This window comes from Kogia breviceps, chromosome 13 (genome assembly GCF_026419965.1).
Source record: "Kogia breviceps isolate mKogBre1 chromosome 13, mKogBre1 haplotype 1, whole genome shotgun sequence".
Lineage (NCBI taxonomy): Eukaryota > Metazoa > Chordata > Mammalia > Artiodactyla > Physeteridae > Kogia > Kogia breviceps.
Genome location: NC_081322.1, coordinates 86311373 through 86336701, shown reverse-complemented (window position 1 = coordinate 86336701; position 25329 = coordinate 86311373). Strand labels below are relative to the sequence as shown.

The 25329-nt window shown below is 34.7% G+C and overlaps 1 protein-coding gene across 1 annotated transcript in view; it reads right to left on the bottom strand.

The window, feature by feature from the left end:
• Positions 1-25329, bottom strand: part of PACRG (parkin coregulated) — a 514653-nt gene that overhangs the window by 441871 nt on the left and 47453 nt on the right. Inside the window, exon 2 of the mRNA XM_059083526.2 lies at positions 448-582. Within this exon, the coding sequence (XP_058939509.1) occupies positions 448-582 (135 nt within the window). The remainder of the gene's footprint in view (positions 1-447; positions 583-25329) is intronic.

The window sequence follows — 25329 nt, the reverse complement described above, 5'->3', positions numbered from 1 at the left end:
CCACACTGCATTTCAAGGGAGCAGACAATCTTGACCTATCCATTCAGGTAATTAAAGCTTCCATTTGGAAGTGTCCTGCAGGAAGGTGAAATTTGGGGGAGATAAATGGCTGTTGTTCTTTGTATCCAGCCACCAGTTCCATAATTTGATGGACTGCCTGAAACAGGCTGGGATGCCAGGTTCTCATAAAAATAGAGATGAATTGGTCAGCACACAATTCTCTAAGGCAAAGCAACTCTGTCATTTTCTTTTTTGCAGGCTATAATTTAATTGTTAGTCAAGGTGGACAGCTGACACGGGGGGCTTTCTCTCAGAGCTTACCTACTGTCTTCCATTCACTGAGAAATCACTCCAGCTTATTTACTTATCAACCAAGTTTGTTTGACATTGGGAAATGTCACTTCTACAGGGAGCACAGCTGGTTCTCCCAGCTGTGCCCTGACTTACCTTCCACGCTATTTTGTTTCCTTTCGAATCGTGTTCAAGGGCAATTGGGAAGTCCCCTCGTTCATAAAATTTTCGAAATGCTGTGGGCTTCGTTGGTCTTTCTTTAAATGCTCCTGCAGTTGGCGGCCCTCTCACCTTTAAAGAAAAAAAAAATATGAATCAGGTTTAAAACACATTGGAAAATGCACAGTGAAAAGACTTTGGCTTTTATGTTTCATTTCGTATAAAATTTTCTGGAAGACAAACCAAATTATCTTCATAATGAACAACCAAAATCTCACTAATACAAACATTTGGAGAAGAAAATTATTTTATAATAACTATTAAGGATTTACTTTATTTCAAGCTACTTTACAAAGCATTCTTAGAAAATGTCACTTTAAAATATCACTTTATAAGGAAGAAAAGCCTGAACTTTTGTTTAAGAAAAACATTTTAATAGAAGCAACTAAGTTCAGAGTGTTAAAACTTTTAAGATTCTTAATAACTGCAAATTCAAATCTCAGGTCTGATATACTTTGTAGAATACTCCAGAAATAAATTTAAAATATGTCCTTCAAATCTTTCTATATAAATAAAATGTTTAGGATATGTTCTCATGTTATAATAAGTATTAACAATAAAACCATAAAATGTGATATAAATTTAAGTGATGATAAATGAGAGAGTTGAAGAAGAAAAATGGTGGTCTACTGTGTGTGCATAGCATACATTTGGTAACATGAATTTATGACAAAGAAACATTAGAAGAGATTATATGAGAATCTTTCACCTGCCAAATTATGAGTTTTATGAAAGAAGAAACATTTAATATTGAGTTATTCACATTGACTACAACTTTTAAATCTGCATTATTTATATATGAACTAATTCATTATGTTACAAAATTCAAAGTGATTAGTGAATGACTATCATTAGAAAATGATAGTCGACTGTATTGTTCCTTATATATAGTCTAAACATTATTATCTTTACCTGTTCGTAAAAAAAGGTAAATATTAGTCATCCATTAGTTTAATAAAAACAATTATTTTGTTAATTCTTAAATAGACAAGAGAGCAAATAATTTATCTACTATCTTAATATTTTAAGTTATTTGATGCCATATTAATTTTTAATATCTGTGTGAAAAATAATTTTAACAAAGTATATATAAAAATATATCTAATATAACAAATACTATATACTATATAACGACAAATACATTTTATCTGAAGCACACATAAAGACTAATATTAGAAACTGAGTAGGAGATTAAGAAATACCTTATTAAGATGATTAAATGCTGAAGTGGAATTGCAGAGTGAGGTAACACAAAGGCATTTATTAGAGTTTAAAATGTTCTTCACTACATAGCACATTATTCACAGCAAATGATTATGTAAGTAACTGAAATGACCCTGGACAGTGGAGAAGCAAGATTTACTCTTACTTATTGAAGATTTAAAATTTGTTCTGGTATTAGAATTTTTCAGCCAAGTTCATTCAATTGTTAAATGACCATATGCATACAGCAACTACTTTGTGCAGAGTTCTGAGCTGGATGCTATATATAAAGGAGGACATTCTCAACAATGTTAGTATAATGGAAACTGTAGAGATGTCACTCCTGGACTTTTGCAATTCATGGAGCAATAAATTTTGAAACATATTTTTGGGAAATGATAAAGAATCAACAGTTTTTTATTTTGCCAAGAAGTTACATCAAAAAAAATTACTATTTACCATCATGTCACCATTTTAACACCACCCAGAAGTGGTAGAACATAAACTAAAGAAAGAAAACATAGCCAGCATGCATATGTATTTACAGAAAGTTATAGTGCAATAGTACATATGCGTGTGCATATGTGCATTATTATTTGTATAGATACCTCACTTTTTATATTTTTGAAAAATTAATTTTTTAATGGGTAAATAGGTGTATATATATAGTATGATAAATAAATAAATAAGTAAATATATATATATATATAAAATGGACTATTATTCAGCCATAAAAAGAAGGAAGTCCTGCCATTTGGAATGACATGGATAGACCTTGAGGACATTATGCTAAGTGAAATAAGTCAGACAGACAAATACTGTATGATCTCACTTTTTTGTGGAATCTAAAAAAAAACTGAACTCATAGAAACAGAGTGGAATGGTGTTTGTGAGGAACTGGGTGTGTGTGGCATCTATTGTCTTTTTTCATTTGCTTTACAATCTTCCTGATTCTTGGTGTGACAACTGATTTTTTTATTGAAACCTGGACATTGGTGTGTTATGAGACTCTAGATCTTAAACCTGCTGCTTTAGCTGGTTTATTCTGATACCTCTCTAGAAGAAATGAGGTGGTGGGTGCCACCTGATTACTACCAGGTTGGGGTAGAAGTACTGGTATCGCACCTGGCCTCAGCTGAACCATGTGGAGGGAGCTCCTTATTAACACTGGGTGAGGGTGGGAGTTTCAGCACCACTGGCCTCCACTGTCACCTCCCTGACAGGGAAGGGTAGCAGTGCCTCATTATTGCTCCCCACCCTGACAACACAGATGAAGTGGCCTCATTACTGCTAGGCAGTGCCTGTCCCTCCATGAGGCATCCTCTGACACCACCCCAACAGGAAGGGGGAAGACCCTCTTATGACTGCTGGCTGGGCTGAAAGTCCAATCTGCCCCCATGGGTTGGGGACCTCTTTTCTATTCCAGTAGAGATCAAAGACAATTTCTCATTTAAAAAATTCAGCTACAACAATTAATTAGGTTTTTTTGTCTGCTCATCATATCCTAACCATCTTTTTCGGGTTTTTTAGATGCCAAGTTATTATTTATGCAGTTGACAGCAAGCCTCTCATTCATTTAACTGACTTAAAATTTGTTTGAGGGCTTCCCTGGTGGCGTAGTGGTTGAGAGTCCGCCTGCCAATGCAGGGGACACGGCTTCGTGCCCCGGCCCGGGAAGATCCCACATGCCGCGGAGCGGCTGGTCCCGTGAGCCATGGCCGCTGAGCCTGCGCCCCCGGAGCCCGTGCTCCGCAACCGGAGAGGCCACAACAGTGAGAGGTCCACGTACGGCAAAAAAAAAAAAAAAAAAAAAATTGTTTGAGATTATCCATCTTTCTCCTTTTTCTTTGTATTTATCTTAAAATCAATGTCTCTTTTCCCTTATATCTCTTATTCTAAATATACTCCAATCTTTCTGATTCAGAACTCAAAATTCTAATTGTCCAAAGTTTTCAAATAATGAATACATTTCTAAGATGCCTAGAAGGCTTTTTATAAATTGTAACAGATAACTTATACTTCCTCTTTCTTCCCATAAATTTTTATGGGCTCTCTAGAGAAATGATTCCATACCTACAGTTCCATGGAAGTCTTTGCTTAGTTTTACAAAAATTTCCATGCTAATATGCAATGACCCAACAATGAGGAAATTTTATTGAGTATCTGTTATCCTCTGTTTTTATATTTCTGCCATTTACTTATTTTGAAACACTAGATTCTTTCAATTCTGCTATAGATCCATTCCAAATTAACTCTTGGAATTTCAGGAGTTATAATTTGTAAAACCGACTAGAATATTACCACTTAGATTTGTTAATGCAAAGGGACATTACCTAATTTCATGCAGATGATCTGTCACTCTATCCCTAGATAATATTTTTTTCTGTTCCAAATATATAGGTAGCCACTGAAACCTTACAGAAGGACATACTATTTTTTAAAATATTCCATACATAATTCATTCCAACTAGTTCTAAAAATCTGTACATGAAAACCAAGTGAAATATAATTTCTGGAAAGGTAATAAAGATATTATTACTGGAAATCACACAGATAGATACAGCTTGACTAAACAACTTTAAAAGCCAACAAAAATACTGTTAAGAATCCTTACGTAAGTCTCATATTTGTACAAGGACTATTGTAAATTTTATTTAATGTCTTAAGAATTTTTTCCTGATTTATTGTAAATAATATAGAGCAAATAAGGAACCATAAATCAAACTAGATTTGTGGGAAAATGCAATTAGGATTTGCCTGAATGGTGGGGTCTATCTGTAAACCAATTAGGATGAATGGATGTTGCAGCAGAATGCTTTTAATAAAATCGAATGCACTCGGGAACCGAGATATTGAATGCACTTTGAAGTGACTACAGATGACACAATACTTTATATGCCTACACTTATTGAATGTACTGTAATGGATTTAGGACTTAGATCACAGTCTCTATCATGGTCACAAAATAATAATAATTAGCAAGAAGGAAGTTTCTCTAAAATTCTTCATCATATAGTTTGAAAGTTTCCTTTTCAGTAGATTTATTTTTTAGCATAAACTGAAACTGCTAAAAAGAAAAAAAGAAAAAAAAGGAGACTTTTACTTCAAGTGGGAAGCTGCACTGTGTTTTTCTAATTGGTCCATTTAGCCACCTCACTAACATTGAGACACTAAAATTCAAAGACACTAATTTCCTAATTAGGAAATTTTTCAGCATGAGATTCAGATTCATAAAATCACTGCGGTTAAGAAGCTGGTGGGCCAGAGTTGGATTGTCTGTGAGCTACTCAGGCACTGGAATGTTAGCCACGGGACTGGTAAATTGGTTGCCATCAGTCTAGATTTCTGAGTAAGGAGTATTATAATTCAGCATCTGTCATATTTGCCAGTCGTAATTCTTTTAATACATCAAAAAAATGCAAAACCTAAGGTCACCAAGTAACCCTAAAAATACTTGCAAAAGATTAACAGTTAACAAATCTGATTGTTGGTAGGTAGGGCACCTCAGCATTAACAAAAGTGAGCTTATATTACCAGGTAAAATTTTTATAAGAAGCTTTAACAACATAACAATTTAACGATATAACAAAACACTATGATAGTAATGTTTTTGTTAGCAAGAGCCTCATATGGTAAAATATACGTTTCAATAAATATTCAATATATGTGGACATACTTTGGAGTCCTTAAAATTCAGGCCCTATGGTAACAGTTGAGTGATAGAGAAAACTTCTAAGTGACATAGGTAACCTATTTTAAAAAGCTTATTCCACTGAAGCCTAACAGGATGGCTTAGAGTCAGGAGAATGTGGAGTCAAGATGATCAATCTGGACTTTACTGGAGTCGTCTAAGCTAAGATGGCAAAGGCCTTGAATTAGGGTGGCATCAGGAATAAAAACGAAATCCCCTTATACTGCATTCATTCTTTACAAACATTATTGGTTTCAGTTTTCAACAAAACACATGAAATGGTCTTACAGACAAGAAAATTAAAGCTTAGATATGTTCAAAACCTGTCAGAAATCACAGAACTAGGAAGTAGTAGGAAAGATATTTGACTTCCAATCTCTCTGCTGCTATAGGTCATGTCCTCAGTCACTGTACTAGGTTGGGAAAAACTTAAAGGGCAATTACCTAGGGCACATGACTAATTGAATGAAGAGATCTAAAGGCAGAGATGAGACAGGCTTCTGACTACAAAGATACGAATAATAAATTTGTTTAAGTTACATAAATAATAAACTGTAGAATGGAGGGAAATCTTATTAAATCACTTATTATTCTATCACCTATTAATAAGTTTGTGCTTTCTTTCTAGACTTTTTCCAAAAACATATATACAAATACCATTTTTTCATTTTTATGTCCTTTCCATTTATTGTGCTTTCTCATTTTTTGTGTCTAAGCAATATTCTACCAACTATCTGCAATTATATTTGGAATTTATATTATTTCCATTTTGTTTGCCTTTTTGTTTTTTTTTTTTTTTTTTGCGGTACATGGGCCTCTCACTGTTGGGGCCTCTCCCTTTGCAGAGCACAGGCTCTGGATGCACAGGCTCAGTGGCCATGGCTCATGGGCCCAGCCGCTCTGCGGCATGTGGGATCTTCTCAGACCGGGGCACAAACCTGTGTCCCCTGCATTGGCAGACAGACTCTCAACCACTGCGCCACCAGGGAAGCCCTCGTTTGCCTTTTGTAATAACATTATTATAAAATTTTCAGGCATATCACATTTTCCACATTGTATATTATTTCCTTCAGACAGAATCTTCAGTATGAGATCAAAATTTATATTTTATGATTCTTTTTTTTTTTTTTTTTTTTTTTTCTGGGTGCGGGGATATATTTTATGATTCTTGATAAAATTATTTGCTAATTAAATAGGTCTTCTGTTTTAGCCTGCTTGGGCTGCTATAACAAAATACCATAGACTGGATGACTTAAGCAAGAGAAATTTTATTTTCTCAGTTCTGGAGACTGGACATCTGAGATCAGAGTGCCAGCAAGGTCAGGTTCCAGTGAGAACCCCCTTCCTTGCTTGAAGACTGCTACCTTCTCACTGGATCCTCACATGGCAGAGAGATTGCAAGCTCTGGGCTCTTTTCCTCTTCTTATAAGAACACTAATCCCATCACAGAGACCCCACTATCATGAAGCCATCACATAAACCTAATTACCTCTCAAAGGCCCCAGCTCCAAATACATACTATGACATTGGGGGTTAGGGCTTCAACATATAAATTTTGGGGGGACACATTCAGTCGATAACATCTTCTTATTGTTCAATTTGGATTACTCTGTTTAACAAATGAGGATGAACGTATTCTCATTTTAGTATAAATGCTATATGAATGCATTTGTGAATGTATGTTCATGTCTTTTCTATATTAAAATTAATTTGTATGAGTTTTTATATTAAAAGATATTAACCATGTTTGCATTTACAACAAATATCTACTTATCATTTTGCCTTCCATTTTTACTCATTTAGCATTTAAAGGTTTTAAATTTTTTATAGGAGAGTTTCTTTCTCTTTTCTTTACTTGCTCTTTTTGCCTCCAGCTTTGCCTTGTTTAGATCATTCCTCTGTCAGCTGCACAATGAATATTTTAATCGACTAATTAAATCATATCTCTCATCTGCTTAGAATCCATAAATGATTTCCCACAAACACGCTACACAAAGACATTTGCAAGCTGAGTGTTGCTCTCCCCAGCATTCCTCTACAGGTACCCAAGCATAAATTATACCCAAACACTGGCAGTTCTCAGGCATGCCCTGCTCTCTTTGGTCTTCTTGATTTTGCTGTCCCATCAATCTGTTATTCTCTCTCACCCCTTTACTACTCCTTTTTATCCTCCTTCTTTTTCTCCTGAAACTACTAGTCACCTTCATGACTAAGCACAAACCTCACCTCTCCTAAGAAACCTTTCCTAACAAGCCATATTTGACACTGTAGTGGGATCAGGTTCTTCACCTTATGGTTGAAATGCCTGGGGGACAAACTAGACTTGGTCATTAAACCACTGGAACAACCTGTATGGAGATTATAAGGGAGATGTAGGCTGTCGACAAAGTTTGTCTATAGTCAAGTGGTTGGGTTAAATCTATGGAAGTTGGCAAATTTTTCCAAAGGGAAAGTATATAGTGAGGAAAATGCTGGGAACCCAAGACATTACCTGGAGATTTGGAATTCTACAGGAGAATAGAAAGTACAGTCAGAATGGTGGCAAGTAAATCATATAAATCAGTGAATGAGAGGGACAAATTTTGTTTTTCTTTTGTTTTAATGATAAAAGGAGATCAGTTAAGAAGAAGAATGAAAGATCTCTGATTAAACAGCTGTAGTGGCATGATGGGGTGGAAGCCAGACTATAATGCATTGAGTAATGAATAAGGAATATGAAGGAAAACCATATATACGCTTTGAGAGATATTCTGCCCTATGGGCTGTCAAAATCTGAGCTGCTAGCAAGGTGTGATTGTTAAAGCAGGGTAAAGTTAGTGGTAACTGGAAATGGGGGAAGAAAAGACTGTCAACGGACTGTAATACTGGAATTCATAAACTATCTAATCACTTATGGAACCAGAATGATTTTAGAATACATGATATATGTAAAACTAATACACTTATCTGAACAGCCAGAGGAACTTGTGAAGTAAAGTATAGATTTTTCTGTGTTAGAAACTCACAAATCTGAATTCAAGAACTTATGGTCACATAAACTAAAATATTAATTAGAAACAGAGTTAAGAAATTGGCTCTAAAGTAGATACTACCGATATCACTCATTCATTGAAAAATGCGTTGAATACATAATATTTCCAAGTCACTAGGCTTGGTATTATTGGGGACAAGAAGATAAGTCAAATATATTATCCTCAAGATATATATCATTTAGGAAAAGAGATAAGAATATCCCCCAGAATCTTCTATAGAAATAAGAATGTGATAAATGCCACAGAAAGATGTATAGAATTCTGCACACTCAGAAGATAAAACATTTGGGTTTTAAGGCATTGATCCTTTTCATTAGAAAATGTTATTCAGCCTTGCAACGTACCTATACTTTTCAGTGGAACCAGGCAGAAATGTATTGTAATTTTCTATAAACCTGAATTCTGTACAATTTTAGTAGAAATAATTAGAGAATTATGGTTGCTGTACCACAGATTTGTCTACTTATAACCTATGTAGTTATTAATTATTAAATCAGAATTAATTTCCTTGGATTTTCTGTTTATTATTACATTTAAGTAATTATCAATTATTACCACAATTTTATAACCAAAAATTCAACATTGATTAGACCGATACATATTTCTTTTCTTTGTAAAACCTCTCACATTAAAATCTATGTATTCTATTTTGAAATTAACTTCTATAAATGGGAAAATTTTGCTTAAAATATGGCTTGTTTGATACTAAAAATGAAATAACTTAGTCTAAAGTGCTTGCAGAGACTAGTTTAAATATAAATAGCATATAAAAACTAATATTAGTATTGTAAAATTATAATAATTTGCATTTAAATTAGCATTGTTATATAATGATTACAAAAAACCAAATAGCTTATAATATAGTTTTTCAGATAGGTAGCACTAGAAAGATACAGTGTTAGTGAAAAGAGTAACATGGAGAAAAGAAAATGTCTCTGTTACCTAAAATAGTTCTGAAAGCAATGGTTGGACTACATGATTTCTTTTAAATTTCTTTGTTTAAAGTAATAGTCACTGGTAGTTCTTTAAATTCTTTGTTGTAGGAAAAAAAAGAAGATTGATAGCCTTTCCTAACAAAATGAGATGCAATAATCAAATGATGAAAAAGAAATCTTCACAGTTGAAGGCTAAAAATGTTTACTGCAAAGTTGCTCTCTTCCTGCAGCTAAATATGGGAAAAGGCCACATATTTAAGTGCCCAAGTGTGATTCTTGCTATCAACTTGTCTACAGAGAGTCATCAGAGATTTCAATTTAGACTGTGCTTTTTAGCATCTGTCTTGTAGAACTGATAAAATGCCTGAATGACTGAGACAGCTTGGCTAATACACTGTCCCACCTAACACTAAGGCCAAAGAAATGAGTGAGCTAAATGTTAAAGGAGAATATAAATGAGTAAGAGTTTAAAATATATTCTATTCCTGTTACACCTTTAATGTTGAGGGCATGTAAGTAGTTTATATCTAAACATGTACATTCAGTGTCTTGCAACAGAGTTATTCCTTATGGAATAATTAGAGTAAAAATGTTATTTTTGTATATGTGAAGAGACTATTACCATTTATACCTTACATATCATGAATACTTTAACAGAAAATTTGAAAATCCTTGTGTTTAATGATGCAAACTGATTTTCTCCAGAAATAACTAGCTATTTAATAGAAAACAATTTTTAGAACTGTTTACAATTAGAAAAAATTATATTGGTTAAAAAAGAGTTTTCCTTTCCCATCAGTCTACTGGCTTCCTCTTTAAAAAGTACTTTGAAACTTCATAAAATTTGCAGAGATATTAAATACACTGATTATAATTTACAGACTCTAATGGTCAAATCAAAGAAGAAAGAAATGTGCAAAAACATGTGTGTTATCGTACATACAAAGCATGTATATTACAACTTAACTGGAAGATAACATAATAAAAAATACAAGATTATAATCTTAACAGTCTGGGAATTTCCACCATGGAAAGGAAAAGAAGTAAAGTAAGGTAAAGACAGTAATGTATCATTCCTTGTCTAGATGTAATACGTTTTTACTTTTTTCTACCTTACATTTTTATTTTTTAGTAAATAAAGTGCATTTTTTCCTGAGCCAAGATCTTCATCTGTGAAAGCTAGCTGACATTAGGTCAGCTTGTGGCCAAAATAAAGCCAACTAGTCCACATGGAGAATAAACCCTTAACCTCTTCTCTGTTATTATAATAATATTATTATTATTAACAACAAGCCAGTTTGGCCATTTGTCTAACTTACCCTAACTAGACACACACAACTCACAAATCAGAAGATTTATCAATGACTTCATTACATTCAGAAGTGTTTCTTCTTGCACAGATATAGTTTACTTTAGATGACTGTATATAGTTACATGTTTTGAATAGAATTTGTAAGCATGATTTGAAATACATTAGACATTAGAATTATATACAAGCATTCCATGTACTTGTATAAGCAGTTTATACACACATACACACACACACACACATCATACAACCTAAGTGAGAAGTTTCCTCATCTTTCTTCTGAAATGTTATTTATCTTTGTTTTTATCATACAATAAAATATGAGATAACCCTGAAATTAAAAGAAATATAAGAGGAATTGACAAAATACTTTCCTTCCCAGCCTACTTCAATTCCTTGGTATCTGGCAAGTAATAAATCTTGAAAGTTAAAATGATTTCTAGAGGGCTTCCCTGGTGGCGCAGTGGTTGAGAGTCCGCCTGCCGATGCAGGAGACACGGGTTCGTGCCCCGGTCCGGGAAGATCCCACATGCCGTGGAGCGGCTGGGCCCGTGAGCCATGGCCGCTGAGCCTGCGCGTCCGGAGCCTGTGCTCCGCAACGGGAGAGGCCACAACAGTGAGAGGCCCACGTACCACAAAAATTAAAAAAAAAAAAAAAAAAAAGATTTCTAGAAAAAACATTTCCTCCATCGTTTATTCTAGAATCATACAAATACAGTGTGAACTCCATTTACTGTAAAATTAGGAGAAAAAAGTGACCACTGAAAGCTCTCTAAGATAAGGCACAAGTCATGGGGGAGGAATGGAAGAGATGAAATATGGTGAGTGATGAGAGATCACTGAGAGATTCCAGAAAACAACATAAAAATAATTTTGGATGAGGAAAATCTCATGAAAAGAAAACTTTGTAAGATTGGTTTAAGGTGGTGGAGTAGAAGGATGTATGCTCACTCCCTCTTGCGAGAGCACCAGAATCACAATTAACTGCTGAACAATCATCAACAGGAAGACACTTGAACTCACCAAAAAAGATACCCCACATCCAAAGAAAAATGAGAAGCCACAATGAGACCATAGGAGGGGCACAATCACAATAAAATCAAACCCACAACTGCTGGGTGGGTGACTCACAAACTGGAGAACACTTATACCACAGAATTCCACCCACTGGAGTGAAGGTTCTGAGCCCCATGTCAGGTTTCCCAACCTGGGGGTGTGGAAATAGAAGGAGGAATTTCTAGAGAATCAGACTTTGAAGGCTAGCAGGATTTGACTGAAGGACTTCGACAGGACTGGGGGAAACAGAGATTCCATTCTTGGAGGGCACACACAAAGTAGTGTGTGCATCAGGACCCAGAGGAAGGAGCAGTGACCCCATAGAGACTGAACCAGACCTACCTGCTAGTGTTGGAGGGTCTCCTGCAGAGGCGGGTGGCTCTGTCTCACCATGAGGACAAGGAAACTGGCAGCAGAAGTTCTGGGAAGTACTCCTTGGTGTGAGCCCTCCCAGAGTCCACCATTAGCCCCACCAAAGAGCCCAGTTAGGCTCCAGTGTTGTGTCGTCTCAGGACAAAAACCAACAGGGAGGGGACCCAAACCCACCCATCAGCAGACAAGTGGATTAAAGTTTTACTGAACTCTGCACACCAGAGCAAGACCTAGCTCTTCCCACCACCAGTCCCTCCCATCAGGAGATGTCCACAAGCCTCTTAGACAGGCTCATCCACCAGAGAGCAGAAAGCAGAAGCAAGAAGAACTATAATCCTGCAGCCTGTGGAACAAAAACCACATTCACAGAAAGAGAGACAAGATGAAAAGGCAGAAGGCTATGTACCAGATGAAGGAACAAGATAAAACTCCAGAAAAACAACTAAATGAAGTGGAGATAGGCAACCTTCCAGAAAAAGAATTCAGAATAATGATAGTGAAGATGATCTAGGACCTCAGAAAAAGAATGTAGGGAAAGATCGAGAAGATGCAAGAAATGTTGAACAAAGATCTAGAAGAATTAAACAATAAACAAACAGAGATGAACAATACAATAACTGAAATGAAAAATACACTAGAAGGAATCAATAGCAGAATAATTGAGGCAGAAGAACGGATAAGTGACCTGGAAGACAGAATGGTGGAATTCACTGCTGCAGAACAGAATAAAGAAAAAGAATGAAAAGGAATGAAGACAGCTTAAGAGACTTTTGGGACAATATTAAACGCAACAACATTTGCATTATAGGGGTCCCAGAAGGAGAAGAGAGAGAGAAAGGACCCGAGAAAATATTTGAAGAGATTATAGTCAAAAACATCCCTAAAATAGGAAAGGAAATAGCCACCCAAGTCCAGAAAGTGCAGAGAGTCCCATACAGGATAAATCCAAGGAGAGAGACACCGAGACACATAGTAATCAAATTAGCAAAAATTAAAGACAAAGAAAAATTAATGAAAGCAGCAAGGGAAAAACAACAAATAACATACAAGGGAACCCCCATAAGGTTAACAGTTGATTTCTCAGCAGAAACTCTGCAAGCCAGAAGGGAATGGCATGATATACTTAAAGTGATGAAAGGGAAGAACCTACAACAATATGACTCTACCCAGCAAGGATCTCATTCAGATTTAAGAGAGAAATCAAAAACTTTACAGACAAGCAAAAGCTAAGAGAATTCAGCACCACCAAACCAGCTCTACAATGAATGCTAAAGGAACTTCTCTAAGTGGAAAACACAGGAGAAGAAAAGGACCTACAAAAACAAACCCAAATCAATTAAGAAAATGATAATAGGAACATAGATATCGATAATTACCTTAAACGTGAATGGATTAAATGCTCCAACCTAAAGACACAGGCTCACTGAATGGATACAAAAACAAAACCCATATATATGCTGTCTACAAGAGACCCACTTCAGACTTAGGGACACATACAGACTGAAAGTGAGGGGATAGAAAAAGATATTCCATGCAAATGGAAATCAAAAGAAAGCTGGAGTAACAATACTCATATCAGAGAAAATAGACTTTAAAATAAAGAATGTTACAAGAGACAAGGAAGGACACTACGTAGTGATAAAGGGATCAATCCAGGAAGAAGATATAACAATTATAAATATATATGAACCCAACATAGGAGCACCTCAATACATAAGGCAACTGCTAACAGCTCTAAAATAGGAAATCGACAGTAACACAGTAATACTGGGGGACTTTAACACCTCACTTATACCAATGGACAGATCATCCAAACAGAATATTAATAAGGAAACACAAGCTTTAAATGACACAATAGACCAGATAGATTTAATTGATATTTATAGGACATTCCATCCAAAAACAGCAGATTACACTTTCTTCTCAAGTGCGCACGGAACATTCTCCAGGAAAGATCACATCTTGGGTCACAAATCAAGCCTCAGTAAATTTAAGAAAATTGAAATCATACCACCCATCTTCTCTGACCACAACCCTATGAAATTAGAAATGAATTACAGGGAAAAAAATGTAAAAAACACAAACACATGGAGGCTAAAGAATACGTTACTAAATAACCAAGAGATCACTGAAGAAATCAAAGAGGAAATTTAAAAAAATACCTAGAGACAGGGCTTCCCTGGTGGCGCAGTGGTTGAGAGTCCGCCTGCCGATGCATTCGTGCCCTGGTCTGGGAAGATTCCACGTGCCGCGGAGCAGCTGGGCCTGTGAGCCACAACTACTAAGCCTGCGTGTCCGGAGCCTGTGCTCCACAACAGGAGAGGCCACAACAGTGAGAGGCCTGCGTACCGCAAAATAAATAAATAAATAAATAAAAAATACCTAGAGACAAATGACAATGAAAACATGACAATCCAAAACCTATGGGATGTGACAAAAGCAGTTCTAAGAGGGAAGTTTATAGCTATACAAGCCTACCTCAAGAAACAAGAACAATCTCAAATAAACAATGTAACCTTACACCTAAAGGAACTAGAGAAAGAAGAACAAACAAAATCCAAAGTTAGCAGAAGGAAAGAAATCATAAAGATCAGAGCAGAAATAAATGAATTAGAAACAAAGAAAACAATAGCAAAGATCAATAAAACTAAAAGCTGGTTCTTTGAGAAGATAAACAAAATTGATAAACCTTCAGCCAGACTAATCAAGAAAAAGAGGGAGAGGACTCAAATCAGTGAAATCAGAAATGAAAAAGGAGAAGTTACAACAGAGACCGCAGAAATACAAAGCATCTTAAGAGACTACCACAAGCAACTATAAGAAAGAAAAGTATAAAAGGGCAACAAAACTTAACAACTGAAAAAAATACCAGGCAAAAATAAACATTGTCATGAAATATTTTGCCAGGAATTTTAGAAACTGGATGAAGCAATCAGTTCTATGGAAGAAGATTAAAAACTAGAAATGCAAGAATTATGACAGAAGAGAGATGGTAATGTGATAGGGGAAAATGAAACATAAGCTGATAGAATTCTAAGAGCAAGTAGAAATTAAAAAATCAAAATATGAAGATGAAACTGGAAGAAGTAAAAGAGAAAAGGAACACTGCAAAAATACAGAGGGTATAGGTGACTGAAATTAGAAAAAATGGTTGATGTGAAAGAGCCCAAAGTGGATGATGTGAATGACTGGCAAAGGAGATCTAACTGGGATTTATTCCAATGATGCAAGGATGGTTCATCATCTGCAAATCAATGTGATACTCCACATTAATGAAATGAAGGATAAAAGTCATATGATCATCTCAGTAGATGCAGAAAAAAGCATTTGAAAAAATTCAAGATCCATTTATGATAAAAGCTCTCAACAAAGTGGGTACAGAGGAAATGTACCTCAGCATAATAAATGCCATATATGACAAGCCTACAGCTAACACCACAATAAACCATTAAAAGCTCTAAGTTCAGGAACATGACAAGGATGCCAACTCTCATCACTTTTATTCAACATAGTATTGGAAGTCCTAGGCACAGCAATTAGGCAAGAAAAAGAAATAAAAAGCAACCAAATTGGAAAGAAATAAAACAGTAACTATTGGTACAGTAACTATTTGTGAATGACATGATACTATATAGAGAAAACCCTAAAGGCTCCTTCAAATAACTATTAGAACTAGTAAATGAGTTCAGTAAAGTAGCAGGATACAAAATTAATATATGAAAATCTGCTGTGTTTCTATACACTAATAACAAACTATCAGAAAGAGAACTTAAGAAAACAATCCCATTTACAGTTACATCAAAAAGAATAAAATACCTAGGAATTAATTAAAGCAAGGAGATGAAAGAGCTGTTCACTGAAAACTGTAACACTGATGAAATAAATTGAAGAAGACAGAAAGAAATGGAAAGATACTTTGTGCTCATGGATTGGAAGAATTAATATTGTTAAAATGTCCATACTACCCAAAGCAATGTACAAATTCAATGCAATCTCTGTGGCATATTTCACAGAACTAGAAAAAATAATTCTAATGTTTCCATGTAATCACAAAAGACCCCAAATAGCCAAAACAATCTTGAAAAAGAAGAACAAAGCTGGAGGTATCATGCTCCTTGCTTTCAAACTATATTACAAAGCTCTAGTAATTAAAACAGTATGGTAGGGGCTTCCCTGGTGGTGCAGTGGTTGAGAGTCTGCCTGCCAATACAGGGCACACGGGTTCGTGCCCTGGTCTGAGAGGATCCCACATGCCACGGAGCAGCTGGGCCCGTGAGCCATGTCCGCTGAGCCTGCGCATCCAGAGCCTGTGCTCCGCAACAGAAGAGGCCACAGCAGTGAGAGGCCCACGTAAAAAAACAAAAAACACAAAAAACCCCAAAAAACATAAAAAAACAGTATGGTATTGGCAAAAAACAGACAAATAGGTCAATGGAACAGAATAGAGGGCCCAGAAGAAACTCCATGCCTACATGGTCAATTATTTTAAGACAAGGGAGACAAGAGTATATAATGCAGAAGAGAAAAGTTTCTTCAATAAATGATGTTGCAAAAACTGGACAGTCACATGCAAAAGAATGAAACTGGACCACTATCTTAATGCAAAAATTAACTCAAAATGGATCAAGGGCTTGAATGTAAGACCTGAAACCATAAAAATCCCAGAAAAAACATAGATAGTAGGCTCCTTGATATCATTTTTGGTGTTGAATTTTTGAATCTGACTCCAAAAGCAAAGGCAACAAAAGCAAAAATAAACAGGTGAGACTACATCTACCTAGAAAGCTTCTGCACACAAAAAGGAAACCATCAACAAAATGAAGAGGCAACCTATGTAATTGCAAAAAATATCTGCAAATCATTTATCCAGTAAGGGGTTAACATCCAAAATATATAAAGCACTCAACTCAACAGCAAAAACAAAAAACCCCACAAACAATCCAATTAAAAAGTGGGCAGAGAATTTCAATAGACATTTTTTCAAAGAAGACATATGGATAGCCAACAAGTACATGAAAAGATTCTCAACATCCCTAATTATGAGGGAAATGCAAATCAAAACCACAATGAGACATCACCTCACACCTGTTAGAATGGCAACTATCAAAAAGACAAGAGGTAACAAGTGTTGGTGAGAATGTGAAGAAAAGGGAAACCTAGTATACTGTTGGTGAGAATGCAGATTAGTGCAGCCACTATGGAAAACAGCATGGAGACTTCCTCGCAAATTAAAAATAGAACAACCATATGCTCAAGCAGTTCCACTTTTGAGTATTTATCCAAAGAAATTGAAAACAATAATTAAATATATATGCACCCCATGTTCAGTGCAGCATTATTTACGAGAGCCAAGATATGGAAACAAAGTGTCCAGTGATGGATTAATGGATTAAAAAATTGTGAAATACACACACACACACACACACACACACACTACTCAGCCATAAAATAAGAAGGAAATCTTGCCATGTGCGACAACATGGATGGACCTTAAGGGCATTATGCTAAGTAAAAGAAGTCAGACAAAGAAAAGACAAATACCACTGATTTCATTTATATGTGGAACCTGAAAAATAAAACAAACAGAGGAAAACAAGTAAAACTCATAGATACAGAGAACAGATTGGTGGTTACCAGAAGGGAAGGGCATTGAGGGGTAGGCAAAATAAATGAAGAGTGTCAGCTATATGGAGATGAATGGCAACTAGACTTATTGGGGAGATTGTAGTGTGTACAAGTATCAAATTATAATGCCACATACAAAACTTAGGTTTTATTCCATTTTTTTCCTCAAAAAGTCAAAACTGATGAATATTAAGCAAAAACAACAACAAAAAAATCTATTCTACTACCTCTTTAAATATATGTTTCCCCTTTGAAAAATCTTCCTTGACAATATACAGGACCAAGGTTTTATAAGTGATAAATCTTATCCTTTTATTAGAGCTATCCAATAAAATGTAACTTAATATTTTAGAAGTGCAAAGTAATTTAAAAGACCTATTCAGATGGCTTTAAGTTGTCTTTTGATACATAGCTGGATCAACACAGATCTAGATAAGACTACTCTTAGAGATGTTTTAATGTTAAAGCATCATTCCTCCAAAAAGCAATTTAAATCTTCAGCCTACTTAAGAATGTATAATAAATTTTGTGCAGAGGCAAAATCAGGTTTACAATGGGGAAAGGAATATACATAAGATTTTAAAAGGGCAGTACAGATGATTAATGAGCCAGAAAGACTGATTTATGAGGAAAGATTAAAAGAATTAACTATGTATGGAATGGCTAAGTTAAAAAAAAATTATAATGAATAAAATTAGTTGACTTGCTACAGAACAGTAGAACACTCTATTAGGATATTTAAAATTGGACTGAAGAAGGGAAAACTGTACAAAAACCTTTAAAGCCTATGAGCATGCATGTCTGAATTATTTAGTTTTATATATATATATATATATATATATATATATATATATATATATATATATATATATATATATATATATATTCCATTCCCTGTGGTAACACATCACTGTCCATTCAGGAACATTCAGTTCATGCCAACATTATACAAAGGAAACAAATAAAGATTTTTTCTAATCGTGTTACATCTAAAAACACTTAACATTTATATATACTTTACTACTGAAAAAAATAATATGAAAGCAGAATCTCTCTACATACAGATAAAAAACAATTGCCTACATTTGAAATCTGGTTCTAATATCAGTATATCAGTACCGGGAAGTGACAAACCATCAATGTTAGAGGCTAATTTTATGTTAAGGTTTTTATTCTATATCCAGATAGAAACAGGTTTGGAGGACATGATTCAAATTCAAATCATGCTAAATTATAATCAAGGTCTCCTATGAAACTTTTAAGAATGGTCTAAATGAATATGCACTCTCTCTGGCCAATCTTTTTAGCAGAGTTATCTCACCCTGGTTATATAGGGGGAAATAATTAATGAAAATTCACAGGAAAGTATTTTCTATTGAGGAAGTCCAAGAGATTTAAGAGAATAGTCTAAATTAATATCGGATGATATACTGAAAGATAAAGTCATTTATGTAAATTAATGCATGATATCCATATGATTTGAAATGAACTATTTAATTTTCAAATAGCTAAATATAATATGATATAAGAAACCCCATCCTATAACTTAACCAAGAATAATTTGAGACAGTAGACAATACTTTTTAATCTCTATAAAGAAAAATACGTTCCTTAGTGAAATTTATACCTTGTAAAACAACATGATTGTGGAATTTTATGGTACACTTCTTTGATTTGTCTTTCAAAGGTATGTTTTTAGTTCCCTATAAATAATTAGCATGTTCAAGTATGTGATGTACCAAAACAGTTATGCTATAAAATTAAATAAAAGAAATTTATACATTTCATCAAGATTTTGTTACCTAGTGCTAGGAACTAACAACTGTTTGATAGAAATACTATAAAAATGATTAGAGCAAAGCTCAGTCGTTTCAATTATTCTGAAAATTGTTTTCAGCTTTTGAGGGCCATTAAGTTACCTCCTTATTATCCAAAGACCAAACGAGGGGAAAAAAATATCTTTCTTGTTGTTTTAGATTCCTTGCAAATAACTGACATATCTTAAGTTTTACAACAAAATAAATGATTAAATATTTACTTCAATTAATCTTTTTAAATTATCTTCTTAAGATTTTAAAAATCCTGGGTACGTGTCCAACACTTACATTGAATGAGCTTTAATAAATTTCAAAAAAATATGAAAAGACAAGCATCCTTATGCCTCCCAACTTTAGAATATTAAGGTTTGTATTTTCTTTCTAAATCTTGTGTTGTTGGTTTTTAAAAATATTTTACAAACCTAATAACACAGACAACAATGTGTTGATTATTTATAATCATAGACAAATATTTAATATCTGCTTCAGACAAAGGATGCCTAGGAAAAGAGAAAGTGATAGGTCAAGTATACTATATATTTGTATGACTACATATATATGTTAGGCCTCCTGCTAGATTTTTTTACAAGCAGTTAGAAAAATTAGAACTTTAAAAAAAAGCTCAGTACAATTCCATCAATCAAGCACAGAGTGTTAATCTAAGAAATTTGCTGACATAAGGCAACGTAAAGTGCTCGTTATTAAAGACTGCCAATATTTTGTAGCCTTCTCCACCAAGTAATAAAACTATAAGAACAGAATACATCAGCAGCCCTAATAAAATTGGTAGGTCTCCTCCGTCTGATAGGGTAAGAAATAAAACACAGATGAGCTACCCACAAATGAATAACCTAATATCAATCACTTCTTCGCTATCATGCTAAAGCTGAGGGCAGGTCACATATTTATTTTTCTTCCCATTATAAACTATTACTCATGGCAGAAATTTTAGCATGCCTATACTTACAAAACTGCTACATTTTTGTGTCATTTAAAATGTTATTTGGAAATTATTACCAGTTATAATTCATTGTACATTATATTTGACTTAAGAGAACTCTGCACTAACAATGCACTTGATTTTTTAATGACGTCTAAGTTAAACCTAGGTAATACAGTGCAATTGAAAAAAATTTATGGACTCTGTTTATATTGGATTCTTGAACATTTCACAAGGACAACCTCTAAAACATTAAAAAATGAGGAGAGATTTAACAACAAAACAAAAATTGTATTAGTGAAAAATAACACTTGCTACTATAACAATCAAAACTCCCAATCAATTTTTACTGTGTGAAACTCATTAAAATTTTGTTTATTCTGATCAAAGTTCACAGCAGATATTCCTGCCTTCTCCTTTTCATTCTGGGAATCAGCTTCCTCTACACTGTGGCTCTATTGTTTTCCAGGTCCTAGAAGTTCTCTCCATTAAATCAGCTGATGGGAAACAGAGAATGGATGACTGCCCACACCACGGCTTTATGGACTACGCCAGGTTTTTATGGATCACACTAGGAACGGCATACATTATTTCCACACACATTCCATCGGCTAAAACACAGTAAAATAGTTACTTCTTGCCGCAAAAGAGGATGGGAAATGTAGTTTAGCTATGTGCTCAGCAACATGAGAAAACAGGTTTTGTAAGAGTCTAAGCAGTCTTTGCTAAAGTCCACCAGTCTCATTGCCGAATCTCCATTTTACTCTTTTTTTCACCCATAGATTATTGTCTCCACAGACAACTCAAAGTTCCACAAAGACATCAGATGAAGCTCAAAGTTGAGGGTCTCTGAGTGATGTAACATGCATGAACTCAAAGGGCAGTTTACCTGCCCCTCTGTACACCAATATACAGTTGTGGAACAGGACAAGGCAGCCACAATGAATACTTCCATTTAGGAAAGGGAAAATAGTGATGTAAGCAGTCCCTGCCAGGAAGGCATTATGAGAGCTCTCTTAAGGTGGTAAGAGAAATTGCTTGATTAGGACCTAACCCTACACTCCGGAGGGGCCTCTCTCTCACACTGTTCTCCATGGGTTCTGACTTCACCTTAGGGAGTTTCCTACTTAATTATTATCCTACGTGGGGCATTAGGTATATATATACACCACCAGAATTGGGAGTTCAGCTCCTTTAGGAACTGTACAGCTTTCATAATTTGCTTCTTGCTTTGCAAGTTTAAGGATCCAAGTGTTTGTGTATGGAATTATTAGGCAAAGGCTTTTTTAGCCTTAGCTCACGTTTTCTTTGACAATACAATTATCTCCAAGGTATTGTGGACTTGTGTGTTTCTTTCTAGTCAGTTGTTTGTGCTGATAACCACAGCGAAAGATCTTTCTGAGCGTTATTTCCCAAGCTTGATTTGTTTCCTTGCTTCCTTGCCCCCATGACACACTCTCTCTTTCTGAATATGTGTGTGTGTGTGTGTGTGTGTGTGTGTGTGTACATAATTGTGGCTATGCTAAAGCTAACTGAAAACTAGTCAGGAAAGCCATGTATGTAATTTGATCTAGGCTTCAGGGCTGCCTCTGTTTGTTCAGTTGATTAACTGGGCCTTTATAGCTAAGAGCTTTCTCAAATATATTTATTACTCTTTGGGGTTAAGAAGAAGTAGCATTTTCCAAACCTGTAAGGATTTTTATCACTGAAATTTCTCCATTCTCATTTTTCACTGTTTGGAAATGAGCTGATTCCTACCTAATCACACTTCTCTCTTATAACACTTCGCTGAAGGCACCAAGAGTAGCCAGCACACTATTATTCTGAGTCTTTCCAAGCATCTCCCCAGATCCACAGTCTCAGTAGGCACTAGGTCTGCCTTCCAAATTGCTACAATTGACATGGAACTTTTTTTTTTCATTGAATCCCAGTATTGCTCTTTTTTCTCACAGCCCTGCTGCCTAGTCGCTAAGTCATTAACACATACTTTTAGGTTTTTGTTGTATCATCTCACTCTAGCCCCAATTTCTGAACTTTTGTACTAGGAAAACACTATCTGCTATTAGACACACACACACACCCCAAAACCAAAGAAGAAAATAAAAAACCTTAGTGACCCAAAACCATACAATCTAAAATCTAATTTTTTGAGCACACAAAGTCCAATGCTGACATTCCTGCTTGATGGGCAGCCTTTAAGGCAATGTTTCCATCTCGTGGGTCTACCTTCCTCTAGATCCTCATATGGAGAAAGTGAGATAAGATGACCATGGATGGGAGTTTTTAGAAAAAGTGATGGAAGTGACGTTCATTAGCTAGAACTTACAATACATGTAAGAGAAGATTAAAAAATCAGTCAGAAAGAAAGAGGTTTGGTGAGTTCCTGACACATTGTTGAAAGAAAAAAACAACAAGGCTCTATGGAAGGACATAAAGGAAGACTTGAAGAAATGAAGATTGCAATCTTGTTTTTCTGTAGAAAGACTTAAAATTCTAAATTTTCTATTTTCATCTAACTAATATGTAAAGGTAATATAATTATAATCCAATTAGTTAAATGGTTAAGGAACTTGACCAAATGATTTCAAATTTATAATAGAGAGTAAAATATATTAAAAATGGCAACAAGGGATATGAAAATTTAGTACTCTTATGTTCAATTAATATAAAAATGAGGAGATGCCACTTCCTTCTAACCAGTTGTCAAAATGCATTGATGATAACAATGACTGACAAGCATATAAAGGAAATATTTACAATCATATTCTGTTAGGGGGACTCCAAATCAAGTACAGTCACTCTTGAGGGAAGTTTGATAATAGGTTTCAAATTTTATGTTAATATCCTTTGATCCAGCAATTATACTTCCAGGAACTTATACTAATGAGATAATTGGAAAGTTCACAGAGGTGTAAGTACAAGAATAATTATCATATCACATTTTAAAATAGGGAAAATTTACTAAGTGTCTCTAAAATAGAGATTGGTCAAATATGGTCCTTAAAAGTGGAATTCTAAACAACCACTAAAAATTATAATATAAACTATTCATATTGAAAGAGGTGACAACAACACATAGTGATGAGTGAAAAACATCACATTAGTAGTAAGTATGTGTGTGTATGGAGAGGAGAGAAAGAAAGACAGAGAAAATTGAGAACTTGTGAATGAGTGCTTACAAAATATTGAGTAAATTTTTATGTAGTCTAAAAAGATCATTTTCCCAGTCAATGGTTGGCCAGAACTTGAATGTGTTAAATGTCAAAAGTGGTTATTTCTGGGTATGAATCTAGATGATTTTTGTCTTGTTTAAGTTTCAGTATGAACTTAGTGGAAAAACTATTGGAAATAGATTTAGAAGATCCTTAACTGCTGTTATGCAATTGTGTGACTTCCAATAGGTGATTAAACCATATGAGCTTGAGCTGGTTCAACTGTAAAAGTGAGATAATACTTACCTCACAAACTTGTAAGATTAAATTAGATAACATATTTAAAGTTGTTAGCACTTCCAATAAAATTATTTTTAAAATATTTTTTCCTAAAAGTTTTCTTCCATAAAAGTATTTGACAAGAATTATTTCTGGTTTACATAAACTTTGGGATAAAACTATGGGGTAGAAAACTCTGAATTAAGTTGATATGGTCCATTTTTCCAGACTATGTCCCATCTTGATAAAGGTTCCATTTTGACTCAAAGAATGATCTTTGCTATTGTTTTCTTTGTTTCTATTTATTTCTGCTCTGATCTTTATGATTTCTTTCCTTCTACTAACTTTGGATTTTCTTTGTTCTTCTTTTTCTAGCTCTTTTAGGTATAAGGTTAGATTGTTTATTTGAGATTTTTCTTGTTTCTTGAGGTAGGCTTGTATTGCTATAAGCTTCCCTCTTAAAACTGCTTTTGCTGCATCCCATAGGTTTTGGATTGTCGTGTTTTCATTGTAATTTGTCTCTAGGTATTTTTTGATTTCCTCTTTGATTTCTTCAGTGATCGCTTGGTTATTTAGTAACGTATTGTTTAGCCTCCATGGGTTTGTATTTTTTACGGGTTTTTCCCTGTCATTGATTTCTAATCTCATAGTGTTGTGGTTGGAAAAGATGCTTGATATGGTTTCAATTTTCTTAAATTTACCAGGCTTGATTTGTGACCCAAGATGTAACTATCCTGGAGAATGTACCATGTGCACTTGAGAAGAAAGTGTAATCTGCTGTTTTCGGATGGAATGTCCTATAAATATCAATTAAATCTATCTGGTCTATTGTGTCATTTAAAGCTTATTAATTTTCTGTTTGGATGATCTGTCCATTGGTGTGAGGTGTTAAAGACCCACACTATTATTGTGTTACTGTAGATTTCCTCTTTTATAACTGTTAGCATTTGCCTTATGTATTGAGGTGCTCCTGTGTTGGGTGCACATATATTTATAATTGTTATATCTTCTTCTTGGATTGATCCCTTGATCATTATGTAGTGTCCTTCCTTGTCTCTTGTAACATTCTTTATTTTAAAGTCTATTTTCTCTGATATGAGTATTGTTACTCCAGCTTTCTTTTGATTTCCATTTGCATGGAATATCTTTTTCTATCCCCTCACTTTCAGTCTGTATGTGTCCCTAAGTCTGAAGTGGGTCTCTTGTAGACAGCATATATATGGGTCTTGTTTTTGTATCCATTCAGTGAGCCTGTGTCTTTAGGTTGGAGCATTTAATCCATTCACGTTTAAGGTAATTATCAATATCTATGTTCCTATTATCATTTTCTTAATTGTTTTGGGTTTGTTTTTGTAGGTCCTTTTCTTCTCTTGTGTTCCCCACTTAGAGAAGTTCCTTTAGCATTTGT